Genomic DNA, 12,406 nt, shown 5'->3' on the forward strand with positions numbered 1-12,406 from the left:
CACAAGTGCCATAAACACTTCGCCTCCTCACTGAACACTGCTATCACTCCACTACCGATTGCCCCCCCCTTCGCTCACCAGCCGACGATAACTACAACAAACTTCATTCCTCTTTATGGAGCCAGTATTTCAGTCTTCTCCACTTTGTAACAAAAGATAAGAGGTGAGATTCACTATAAATCAAGTCCGCGTCTAACAAAAACAAAACCTTCACTGCTTTAACTACGCCATCAACAGCCGAGTGCTGCAATCAGTTTCGTTTTCCACATAAAACATTCCAAAAAATCTCACCTTATCTCTTCCAGCTTATTCCAACATCAACAAGTTAAACAGTTAACATTCACAGTCCTTTTTCATCATTTGCTTAGAGATTTATGCCCATTAAAAAGGAGATAATTGCTTTTCCTGGCAAGGCCGGTTAGAGAATCAGAAAAACCTCACCAACTCCATGGCTGCCAAGCTCCGCCCCCCCTGTATATTATCATACAATATAATATTTACAATTGTGCTATATATTATTCATATAATGAAAGTAAACAAGCCAGTGGATAAAGGAGGTGCAATAGTATGCTTGAATAAAAAAGATTATTTGAAAGAGGTCATCTGTCAACTTAGGATCCCACTACAGACATTCAACATTTTATCCAGATCACGGTACAGGAAGCTTTTTCTTAAATATTTTTTATTGTTTCCAAACACCAATAAATAAAAGACACTACAGAGCAAAATAGAATACATATGCAGACACACACTCAAAAATCAAACAAAGCAAAAACAAACAAACAAAAAACACAAAAATAAAATGCTCTTCCAATATTCTCCCCAGCAAAAATATGTAACAATGTTGTTGTTATTTTTTCTTTATCACTGTAAAATCCAAATCTCTAATTTCTCTCTTAACATTTTCTACATTATTGGTTGAATCCACAGATGTACAAGTCATCTTTTTCTCATCCCTTCATAAAGTTTACAAAAGGTTCCCATTCAGTTATAAATCTTAAAGTCGGTTTTTCTCTCATAATTGCTGTAAGTTTTGCCATCTCCGCTAGCTCAAACATCTTCAGTAGCCATTCCTCTGTTGTGGGCACTATTTTGCCTTTCCATCTTGGTGTATATAGCAGTCTTGAAGCTGTCGTCATATATAAGAACATAGTCCCATGGTTCTTTTTCATCTGCTCATCCATAAATCCCAAAAGAAAGTATTCCGGTTCCAGTTGGATATTAATTTTTAGGATTTTTAGAATTACAGAATGAATTTGTATCCACAAAGTTTTTACTTTTTTACAGGTCCACCATGCATGGTAGAATGTTCCTTCCTGCTCTTCATATTTCCAGCACAATCTTGATGCCCCTTTATACATTTTAGCCAATTTTGCTGGTGGCATATGCCACCTATACATCATTTTGTAAAAAAATGTCTTTAAGGTTAGTATTTAATGTAAATTTTAACCCTCATCCACATATTTTCCCATTGTGCCATTGGTATACTATGTCCCATATTCTGGCCCCATTTTATCATATATTCTTTCACTTGTTCTTCCTCCGTCTCAAGCCTCAATAAAAGTTTATAAATTTCAGCAATAACATGTTCGTCATGAATGACGAACATGTTATTGCTAAAATTCAAATTCCAACTTTGCTGTTTCAAAACCACAAGGTTTTTTTGTCCATTTTAAACCTTTCTGACATTTGCATATATTCAAAACATTGACATGGGTACCCTTCTTTTGTCAATCCTTCTCTTGACTTTAATTTATAAACCCCTTGCCATGGTTCTAAAATATCACAATATGGCCACCAATTGTAACTACTTGTTCTCTCCCTTCTTTGGTATGCTTCCTGCACTGATATCCATAATGGTGTTTTTTGACATAGTCTGGGTTTATATTTATTCCATATTTTCACAATAGCACGCCATACATAATGGTTATTGAACTCTACATTAACTTTGACTTTCTCATACCATATATAACAATGGCACCCAAATCTCAATTCCCTCTAAATCCAATAGTCTTTTATTTTTCAACAGTATCCAATCTTTCATCCATACCAAGCCACATGCAGCAAAATATAATTTTAGATTTGGCAAATCTAGACCCCCCCCCTTTCTTTTGCATCCTGTAATAGTTTATATTTAATTCTTGGTGGTTTTTTCTTTTGGTTTTTTTTTTTTGCTTTCCATATAAATTTGGATATATCCTTCTCCCATTGTTTAAATGGTAACTCTGAATTCACTATGGGTATTGTTTGAAACAAGAACAACATTCTTGGGAACACATTCATCTTGATAGTGGCAATTCTCCCCATCATTGATAGTTGTACTTTATTCCATTTAATTAGGTCTTTTTTGATTTCATTCCATACCTTGACATAGTTATTATAGAACAACACGCAATTCATATTTGTTAATGTTATTGCTAAGTATTTTACGTTCGTTTCAATCTTAAACCCTATTTTTTCTATTAGTTTTGATTGGTCTTGGGGATTCGTATTTTTTTTTATTAATATCTTTGTCTTCTGTTTATTAACCTTAAAGCCTGCTACTACACCAAATTCTTTTAGTTTATACATCAAGACTTCTATTACTTTTAATGGGTCTTCCAAAGTAAGTACCAGATCGTCTGCAAAAGCTCTCAATTTATATGACTCTTTTTAAATCTGTATCCCTCAAATTCTTTCATTTTGTCTTATATCTCTGTTCAATATTTCCAAAACTAAGATAAATAACAAGGATGACCCTAATGGGCAGCCTTGCCTTGTTCCTCTCTGTACTTTGCATGGTTTTGATAGATCCCCATTTGTCACAAATGTATGCCTTTTGTGGAGAATAAATCGATTTGACCCATTTCATGAAGTCATCTCCAAAACTCATTTCTTCCAAAATTTTGAATATAAAATCCCAGTTAACATTATCAAACGCCTTCTCTGCATCAAGGAAAATCAAGGCAGCTTGTTTCTCCGAATGTTTTTCCAAGTATTCCACAATGTTTAGGATAGTTCTAACGTTGTCTTTTAACTGTCTTTTTGGTATAAAGCCACTCTGATCTTCTTGTAGGATTTTTTTGAGTCTTTCTGCCAATATTGTTGTAAGTAATAATAATAATAATAATAATAATAATAATAATATATTTATTTGTTACCCACCTCTCCCTCTGGATCGAGGCGGGGTACAATACAAATAAAAACACCATAAAATACATACAACTAATTCAAACATTTTAAACCAGTGACTAAACAGTTTATAGTCATTGTTCAATAGTGAGATTGGTCTGTAATTTTTGGTCAAAGTAGTATCTTGTCCTTCTTTCGGTATTAATGTTATATATGCTATTTTCCAAGTGCCTGGTATCTTCCCGGTATCCAAGATGAAATTCATTACATTTTGTAAAGGTTGTAACAGCTCCTTTTTAACGTTTTTTGCAATAAGCGCCTGAAAAACCGTCTCGGCCCAGCAATTTTCCCAGTTTAATTTTTTTGGATACCTCAACCATTTCTGTTACTGTTATTCATGATCTGTTTCTGTTCTTCTGTAATTTTAGGTATTTTTTGCTTTTTAATGTAGTCATCTATTCTCTCAGGCGCAACCTTGTGTCTTTTGTATAAATCAAGTAGAAGTGGTGGAAGGTTCTTTGTATTGTTGTGTTGTCTTTTAGTTCCAGATCTCCTTCTTGCATCTTTATTATTGTGCTCTTTTGTCTTTCTTTTTGCAATTTTTAAGACAACCACCTCCCTGGCTTATTTGTAAATTTGAAGTTCCTTTGTTTCATACAATTTAGTTTTACTTCCATCTCTCTTAACGATAGCATGGATAGCTGTTGCTGAAGTATTTTAAATTGCTGGATAATGTTTGTACTTCCAGGCATGTTCTTTAATTCTTCTTTTCTTTTGATTTCATTCATATTTTGCGTTTGCTCTTGCCTTTTTCTCTTGAGTTGCTTACTTTGTTGTAGCCTCTAATGGTTGCTTTGCTTGCATCCCAGACCATTCTCACGTCTGTACCTCTATTTAAATTTATCTCGAAGTATTCTTTTAAATTCCTTTTATCCTCTTCTAGAATACTTTTGTTTTATAGTAGTGCTTCATTTAATTTCCATCTTGAGGTATTTACTTTTCTTTTGTAAACCATCAGTAGAGGATTATGATTTGAGAGAGATCTGGGTAGAATCCCTATTTTATCCACTTTGGTAATAAAGTCTCTGGTTGTTAAGATCATGTCTATTCTTGAAAGTGATCTGTGTCTTTCTGAAAAATAGGTAAATTCCTTTGAATTGCCATTTTTTTGTCTCCATATATCTATCAGTCCCAGATTGTCCATCATATCAAAAAAACTTTTGGGGAGTTTGCCCTGGTGACTTTTGATACTCTTCTCTGAAGTCCTATCCATTTTTGGCACCATCACTCCATTCCAGTTGCCCATCAGACACCAGCTGTCAAAGGCTATATCAGTTAGGCTGCTCATGAGTTTCTCAAAGAATTCTGCTTTATGTTCATTGGGAGCATAATTTTAACTCCTATGTAATGTCCTTGTTCATCAGACATTACCAATTCTGGTTTCAGGTGTGATTTAATATACAAGACAACTCCATTTTTCTTTTTCGTGTTTGCTGAAATAAATCCTTTCCCTAGAGTCTTATTGTTTTATAACTTTTTTCCTTATGTGCGTCTCTTGTAAACCGATAACATCCTGTTTTAGTTTTCTCAGTTGATAATCCCCCCCTTTTTGAGGGGCATTAGTTCCAATAATATTCCAAGTTTTTTTTTATTTATTCATTACATTTTTATACTGCCCAATAGCCAAAGCTGTCTGGGCGGTTCACAAAAATTAAAACCATAATAAAACAACGAACAGGTTAAAAACACAAATACAAAATACAGTATAAAAAGCACAACCAGTATAAAAGATCCTTTAATAAAAGATTAAAATACAGAATTAGAACAGTAAAATTTAAATTTAAGTTAAAATTAAGTGTTAAAATACTGAGAGAATAAAAAGGTCTTCAGCTGGCGATGAAGGGAATACAGTGTAGGCACCAGACGGACTTCTCTGGGGAGCTCATTCCACAGCCGGGGGTGCCACAGTGGAGAAAGCCCTCCTCCTAGTTAGAAATTTGTAGTCATCATAGGTTAATCTTAGTCCATATATTTGTGGCACCTGTGGCATCATCCAAGTCTTCTTCATCCGATTTTGTTATTTCCAGTTCTTTTTAAAAAAATTCCAAAAAGTCTCTCGCTTTCTGAACTGAGTTTAGTTTATATCTCTGGCTTTTAAAGGTGAAGATTACACCCTCTGGAAAGTCCCATCTGAAGATAATCCTTTTTTGTTTTAACATTGATATCAGGGATGCATAATCTTTCCTCTTTTGTAAAATCCTCACAGGGATTTCTTTTAACACAATTATCTGTTAACTGTTGATCTTCATCATGTTAAAGTAATGCTTTTTGAGAATCTGGTCCCTTATTATCTTTTTCACAAAATGGACCAATACATCCCTTGGTACATCCTTTGTCCTGGCATAAGTAGAATTTATTCTGTAAACTCTGTCAATTCCATTTTCTAGAACTTCCTCGTCCTCATTGCCAGATTTTTAATTATCTCCTCTCTGATGTCTTCATTTTTAAGTTCTGGAATAGATCTGAATCTCAGGATATGTTCTTTTTCTTTTAATTCTGCTTGCGCCAAGCCATCTAGATCCCTTTCTAATTCCCTGTTCAGAACCTGAATCTTGATCTCTTGGATTTCTACTCTATCCTTGGTATCTTTACCCTCCATTGCTATTTGTTTCAAAGATTTATCCAATTCTTTTATCTCTTGGGACACTTCCTTCTTTATGTCTGCCATTTGTTCCCCCAAATTGCTTCCCAGTTCATCAATCTTTTTACTTAACTGATCGAACATCTTCTTTAAATGATCAGACGTGTCCATCTTTTCAGATGAAAGGTCTAATGATCCTTTTCTTTCACCTCTTATATTTTTCTTGGTATTAGACATGTTTCCCAGTTATTTAGTTCTTTTGGTTGTCAACTGCTGTGGAACATCCTCTGCATAACCACAGCCTGCCAAATGTAAAACGTCTTTTTCCTCCCCTACCTCCAGAAATACTTTTCCTTCCAAGCGTTCTTCTTCAGAGTTAGCCCAAGGTAACAAACATCACTTATATTGTCTTTTATTCTTTAATAATAAACCTTGCATAAGACAGCCAGTGAGATTTGTTTGTTTGTTTTTTCCTGCTATTCCCTTTGATCTAGAGAATTCTGCTTGGCTGAAAAGTCATTCCAGCCATGAATCAGGTCGTTTCGCCTCTCCGCTTAGCACGGAGCTTCAGTCCGCCATTGCTTCTTCACCGGAAGTCTCATGGTACAGGAAGCTTTTTCTTTGGGACATATCAATGAACAGATTTTCAGGTTTCTTATCAAGGATTGTCCCAGAACACCCATTTTTATGTTCTTCCAAAAAGCCACAAGATGGATTTTCCTCCTCCAGGCAGACCAATCATCTCAGGTTCCAATTCAGCTCTTGAACCCTTAGCCCAATAGTGGGACTCTTTTCTTTCACCAATTGTTTTTAAATCCAGATCCTATATCAAAGACACTAAACATTTCATTCAACAAATAGAGGGCTTGCTTATAGACCATAATACATGTTTGGTAACTCTGGATGTTAACTCACTGTATACATCCATTCCACATGAGGATGCTAGAGCCATCATATTAGAAACTTGTTCTTGTGCCTCAAACCACCCGCCTACCTATTTTTTGATGGATTTATTGGACATAATTCTGGAGAAGACCTTCTTCCGCTTTAACAAACAATTCTATTTACAAATCAAAGGTGTTGCTATGGGCAGTCCCACCGCTCCTAGCATTGCCAATCTCTTTATGGCATCTTTGGAAAACTCCACCATCTTATTTTTTCCACCATCTTATTATTTTTTCTTCACTTATTCACATTGAAGATTTTTTTGCTTGGATCAGTTAAATTAATGACAACATTAAATTCTCCTGTCACAAAGACCTGCGGCAAATACCTTTCTTAGATAGGTAACAAGCATCATAGAGAAGTAATCAGTTATACAAAACCTACAGATAGAAACTCTATTTTACATTTTTCTAGTCATCACTCTAGTTCTTTGAAAAACAACCTTCCCTTTGGACAATTTCTATGCATTAAAAGGAATTGCACTTCTGACACTGCATATCATCTTCAGGCAGATTTGTTTGCCAATGATCTCATTGATGGAGGCTACCCAAAACGTATCATTGCTACATCCAGATTGAACGCCGATTCTATTTCTAGGCAGTCTTTACTTCAACTTCATTCCAAAGCCAGAACTAATAGTCTATTTTGGTCAATGGAATATCATAAATTATCATACCGTATCAAATCCATCATTCATAAACACTGGCACCTGGTTCAGGATCCAGCCCACCTATCATTGGATTCCGCAGAACCTTTAATTTGGGTGATAAACTTCTCATACCATCAGACATTATAAATGTGGACACTGTACATGCTGTCAACAATCCACTCAGATTCAGGAATTCCATATTCCCAGCGACAATCAGAAGTCTAAACTGAATTTTTTTACTACATGTGCCACATCACATGTCGTTTATATTATCAGATGTCCTTGCTATAAAATATATGTAGGACAACCCTCTCGACCGCTTCAAACCAAAATTTCAGAACACAAAAGCAGAATACGCAATAAAATTATGGCAGCACCGTTAACCTCCCATTTTGTACAATTCCAACATGCAGCAGATTCTTTTGATTTTGGGGGGGTTTGGAACACATTGCACTCAGACCATTTCAACGTATTAGTCTACTCAAAGTTTTACTTAAAAGATAAGTCTTCTGGATTCATAAATTGAAATCTCTCACTCTGATAGGCGTCAATGATGAAGTAGATTTTTCAGTGTTCCTTTGATTGATTCTCTTCTTATTTACACATGGGAACTCTAATTCGGTTCCAAGAACTTCATTACATCACCTCTATGCTTTTCTGTTCAGCGTATCTACTACTTTAATTACCTCACACTGGACCCTCCTTGTAGTAATTTACGGCTCCTTGACTCTTAATTACTCCTATTGTCCTGATATATTGGCTCCTGCAGCCTTTTTTCAGTCTCCCCTTCCATTGGCTGAGAACTCACTATTTTTAGGAGTCATTACAGGAAAGGTATTTACATTTCTACACAGCTCTGATTATCTAGTTTTATCTTGAAACCAAATTTAAACAAAGTTTGCCAGTTAATTGTTTCGAGTATATTTTGTTGCAGGTCAGATTTTACTGCGTGCAACTTTCTTAACAATACAGTTTTTTCAAATCCTATTCAGGAAGGTAAAAATTTCATTTACCTCATTATACTGTATCTCTCTCTGTTACATTCCTGTTAGCAATACTTATCTGCCTTTCCTCTATTTGTAGTGGTCTTTCAACAACAGGGGTCAGAGCTTATAGCATAACCGCTTAAACACTGTCGCTGAAGAAATTTACAACATACTATTACTGATGAAGTGGGAAAAGGTTTCACATTCTGGAGTCACTGCTTAAATTGACAAAAAGTGTTGTAATTCTATATATTGACAAAAATGTTGCAATTCTGTTTAAAGTGTTCATGTCTATCGATTAGTGTTTAATCTTTAGTCATTGTATATCAAGAGCCTTAAATTGACAAAAGTGTTGTTGTTAACTTTCATTATGTGAATAATATATAGCACAATTGTAAATATTATATTGTATGAGAATATACAAATTTATCATCTACAACAGTGGTTCCCAAACTTTCTCAGGTCACCGCCCCCTTGGTTCCACAAACTCATGCCCAGTGCCCCCCTACCCTACACTATAAAAATCATTATTCAGAATAGTGGTTTTCAACGACCCACCAGGAAATATAATAACAATAAAATTCAAAACAGTAACAATTAATTGAATACTTTATTCAAAATTAGGGATGTGCTCTGCTTCTAATCCGACCGGTGAATTAGAAGCGGAGCGGGGTGCTTCGCCTCCCCTTAAGGCGGAGGCGAAGAGGATTGGGGGGCCGGCGGAGCGTGGCAAAGAGGATCGAGGTGAAGGTGGATCCTTCGCCTCGATCCAGAGCTCCGCCGGAAAGGTAAGTAGGGTTTACCGAGCCCTACCGCTGTCGCCCATGCAGCGACAGCGGCAGGGCCCGGTAAACCCCACCTCCTCTCCCTTACCTGCCTCCGTCCGCGGTCCCTCAGCTTCTTCAATTGAGCCCGCGGTTCAAAGAGGGAGTCTGGGCTGCACTTGCGGCCCAGACTTCCTGGTTGAACCGCGGGCTCAATAGAAGAAGCTAACGGACCGCGGACGGAGGCAGGTAAGGCCCCCCTCCCCCTTGGTCCCTGACCGGGGTCTGCCGCCGTCGCCGCACGGGCGGTGACGGCGGCAGGGCCCGGTAACCCCCCCGCCCTCTTCTCCCGGCCTTACCTGGCACCAGTCCCCTCCTCTGCGGAGCTCCGATTCGGAGCCGGAGCTCCGCAGCGAAGAGGAGTGGAGTATGGGCGGAGCGGCATGGAGCGGGCTGATCCAAAATTTTCGGATCAGCCCACGGGGTGGAGCGGGGGTCCGTGCACACCCCTATTCAAAATCCAATTGGTGTGCCCTGCCATGCTGGCTGCAAACAGAGGCATTCGCTCTCTTTTCCCTCCCTCGGCAAGCCTGGGGCAGGTGCTTCCCATTTAGAGGGGATTCTAGGAGTTGAAGGACTTTTTTCTGTCTAAACATGCATAAAATTGTGCCTTTTATCATGTCACACTAGCATGAATACAGGAATCAAATAGGATTTCCTTCTTCAGTGGAACACACTTACTTAGGAGTAAGCACCATTTTGTTATAGGAAAGGATAATGTATTTTAATTAAAATTTTAAAATAATTATCTGCCACCTGGTACAGAGTTTTCCTATGGAAAACCTGGCTGGGACTGAAGTAGAGGGGCACTAATTTTACTGTACTTATGGTCTTTAAATATGGTTAAATATCCCACAGTTACCTTGCTATTCTATTTCTACAATTCATTTTCTCCTGTCTTTTCTTCACCCTCTCTTCGTTTTCAGGCTGAATCCTATTAACATTTATCTCAGAGTAAGTTCTATTGATCTCAGTGGGGCTTACTTCTGAGTAGACATACTTAGGATTGTGTTGCAGCTTTGTTTTTATGGTGACACAAGATACACACATACCATGTTTACCAAAAGAACGCTTGAAAAAAGGGGGTTGGACACCCTGAAATAAGCAAGGGCAGATAGGAATTGTTTCAGCAAGCATTCTGGGAAAAGATGCTGCTGAATCTTTAGCCAGGAAGGACCTGGGGAATTGCAATTCTCTCTCCCTCCCCCTTTTCTTTTCTCTCCCAATCCTGTTGTAGTCCAGATTTTTTTGGGAGTGGGAGCACACACACAGACACACAGCATCTCTCTCTCTCTCTCTCTCTTTCCAACCCCCTCCCTCCAAGCCCCCCCACTCCAACCCCCCCTGCCCCCAAGCCTCATAATAGCTGCCGGGCTGATTAGGACAGGAGGGCAGCAGCTCAGAGGGGAGATGGCCCCAATCTGCAACTCCTGACAGGGGAAGGGAGCCTGGTGATACCTTGCAGCAGCACAAGGAGTCCTGCTCCCCACCCAGCCTGCTGGCTGACTGCTATTCTTGGCAGCTGCTCTGCTGCCCGCCGTCCTCCACATGCTCCTTCCTCTCCGCACATGGCTGCTGCTCCCGCCTTGTGCAACTATCGCGAGAGGTCTGCCGGGACAGCTTGTAGGAGGGAGCAGCTCTGGCCGAGGGAGCAAGCGAGCAGGCGGCGGTGTCTCCAGTAGGAAAGAAGCCCTGGGCCCTCCTAGGCAGGAGAAGAGTGGGCAGAGCAGCTGAATTCGCCGCTGTTTCCTGCTCTGCTGCCTCCTGTGGGCGCTTCCCCCACCCCCTACTTCTGGTGGGGCCGCTGTGGGCTTGAGATAGGAGGAGAGAGCGGCTGCGTGAATGAGAAAGTCCTTCCTGAGCAGGAGCGGTGTGGGGAGAGCAGCTGAATTTGCTGCTCTTTCCTGCTTGGTCCCTGGGTTTTAGGACCTTCTGGAGAGACCACCTCGAGCGCCCCCCTGCTGCCCCTTTGCCTGTTAATGCCCCCTGCCAGCGCCCCCCTGCCGTCCCTTTGCTTCTTAACGCCCCCCTATGCAATCCCACCACCCCCAAGGGGGCAATACCGCCCACTTTGGGAACCACTGATCTACAATAACGTATATTTGGCAACATCATATTGTATCTGAATACACAGATCTATTATTCACTTATATGTACACAACTTTAACACGATCTTTGGGTCCCCTTGCTGTTTTGTTTTCCTGTGAGGGTTCCTCTCCTTTGTGTTATATTTAAGGTGGATTCCTGCATTGAGCAGGGGGTTGGACTCGATGGCTTTATAGGCCCCCTTTGAATTCTGCTATTCTATGATTCCATGATCCCTTGTAAAGGTTTGTTTGCTTTGTCCAAGGCAAACAAATTTGTATCTTTCAAAACATCTAAATTCCTCGTCAATGCTTTACAGATGTATGTTATAAAGTTTAAAGACTATGGAAAAGTATTGAACTTTAATCCATTTGTAGAGTTTTAAATTGTATAGTGGTCTTTCACAGTAATTGTGTATAATGGCAATTTACTAAGATACAATAAACTTTGCTTGTGCAGTCACATTCAGCCAGTTGTAATGGTCATGAACGTTCTGTGGTATAATAACATTTCATCCAGCTGGTATTAGAAGTTTCATCATAAACAGTACAATTTAGATTATCAAAGCTTTCACAATAGCAAAGTAAAGTATTTCTAAACTTTGTTGCACTGCATGCTTGAGTTAGATGAGAAAGAAAAGTGAAACCGTACAAGCCTTCAATTTCCTGACCACTGTGTGCCAGACACAGTATAAAGAGTTTCTTTTGCTGACACACAACCTTTTTAGTCATTTTCCAAAACTGAAGACATATCCTAGGTTCAATAGAATATTACTCAAGAGTATGGTACAGCCATGGATGCATTCTACTACAAAACCTCCCTGGAAATATGAAATCCTATATTACACCTACTTTGAAATACTGGGTGCCCTTTTCCTTTGCAATGGTGCCTTGTTCCAGCTTCTCATCTGTGTTCATCTCCCAGGACTCCTTAGCCTATGCAAACAAAACAAGCTAATCAGCAGGGTGCTTTTTTTTTTTTTTTGAAAGAGAGACCATGGAAGAACAGCACAGAACAATATAGAAGCATAACTACAGGGAGATCTGGCAAATGGATACACACATAACCTTATTACCTCCACAGCTCAGGATAAAGGCACACATATTGGCAAAGTGATACAAGAAGATGTAAACAGCAAACTTCCTTATTCCAACATTAGTTATGC

The 12,406-nt window shown here is 38.9% G+C and overlaps 1 protein-coding gene across 1 annotated transcript in view; it reads right to left on the bottom strand.

The window, feature by feature from the left end:
* Nucleotides 1-12,406, bottom strand: part of FKBP4 (FKBP prolyl isomerase 4) — a 159,144-nt gene that overhangs the window by 42,409 nt on the left and 104,329 nt on the right. Inside the window, exon 7 of the mRNA XM_063134406.1 lies at nucleotides 12,093-12,176. Within this exon, the coding sequence (XP_062990476.1) occupies nucleotides 12,093-12,176 (84 nt within the window). The remainder of the gene's footprint in view (nucleotides 1-12,092; nucleotides 12,177-12,406) is intronic.

Source organism: Elgaria multicarinata, chromosome 9 (genome assembly GCF_023053635.1).
Source record: "Elgaria multicarinata webbii isolate HBS135686 ecotype San Diego chromosome 9, rElgMul1.1.pri, whole genome shotgun sequence".
Classification (NCBI taxonomy): Eukaryota; Metazoa; Chordata; class Lepidosauria; order Squamata; family Anguidae; genus Elgaria; species Elgaria multicarinata.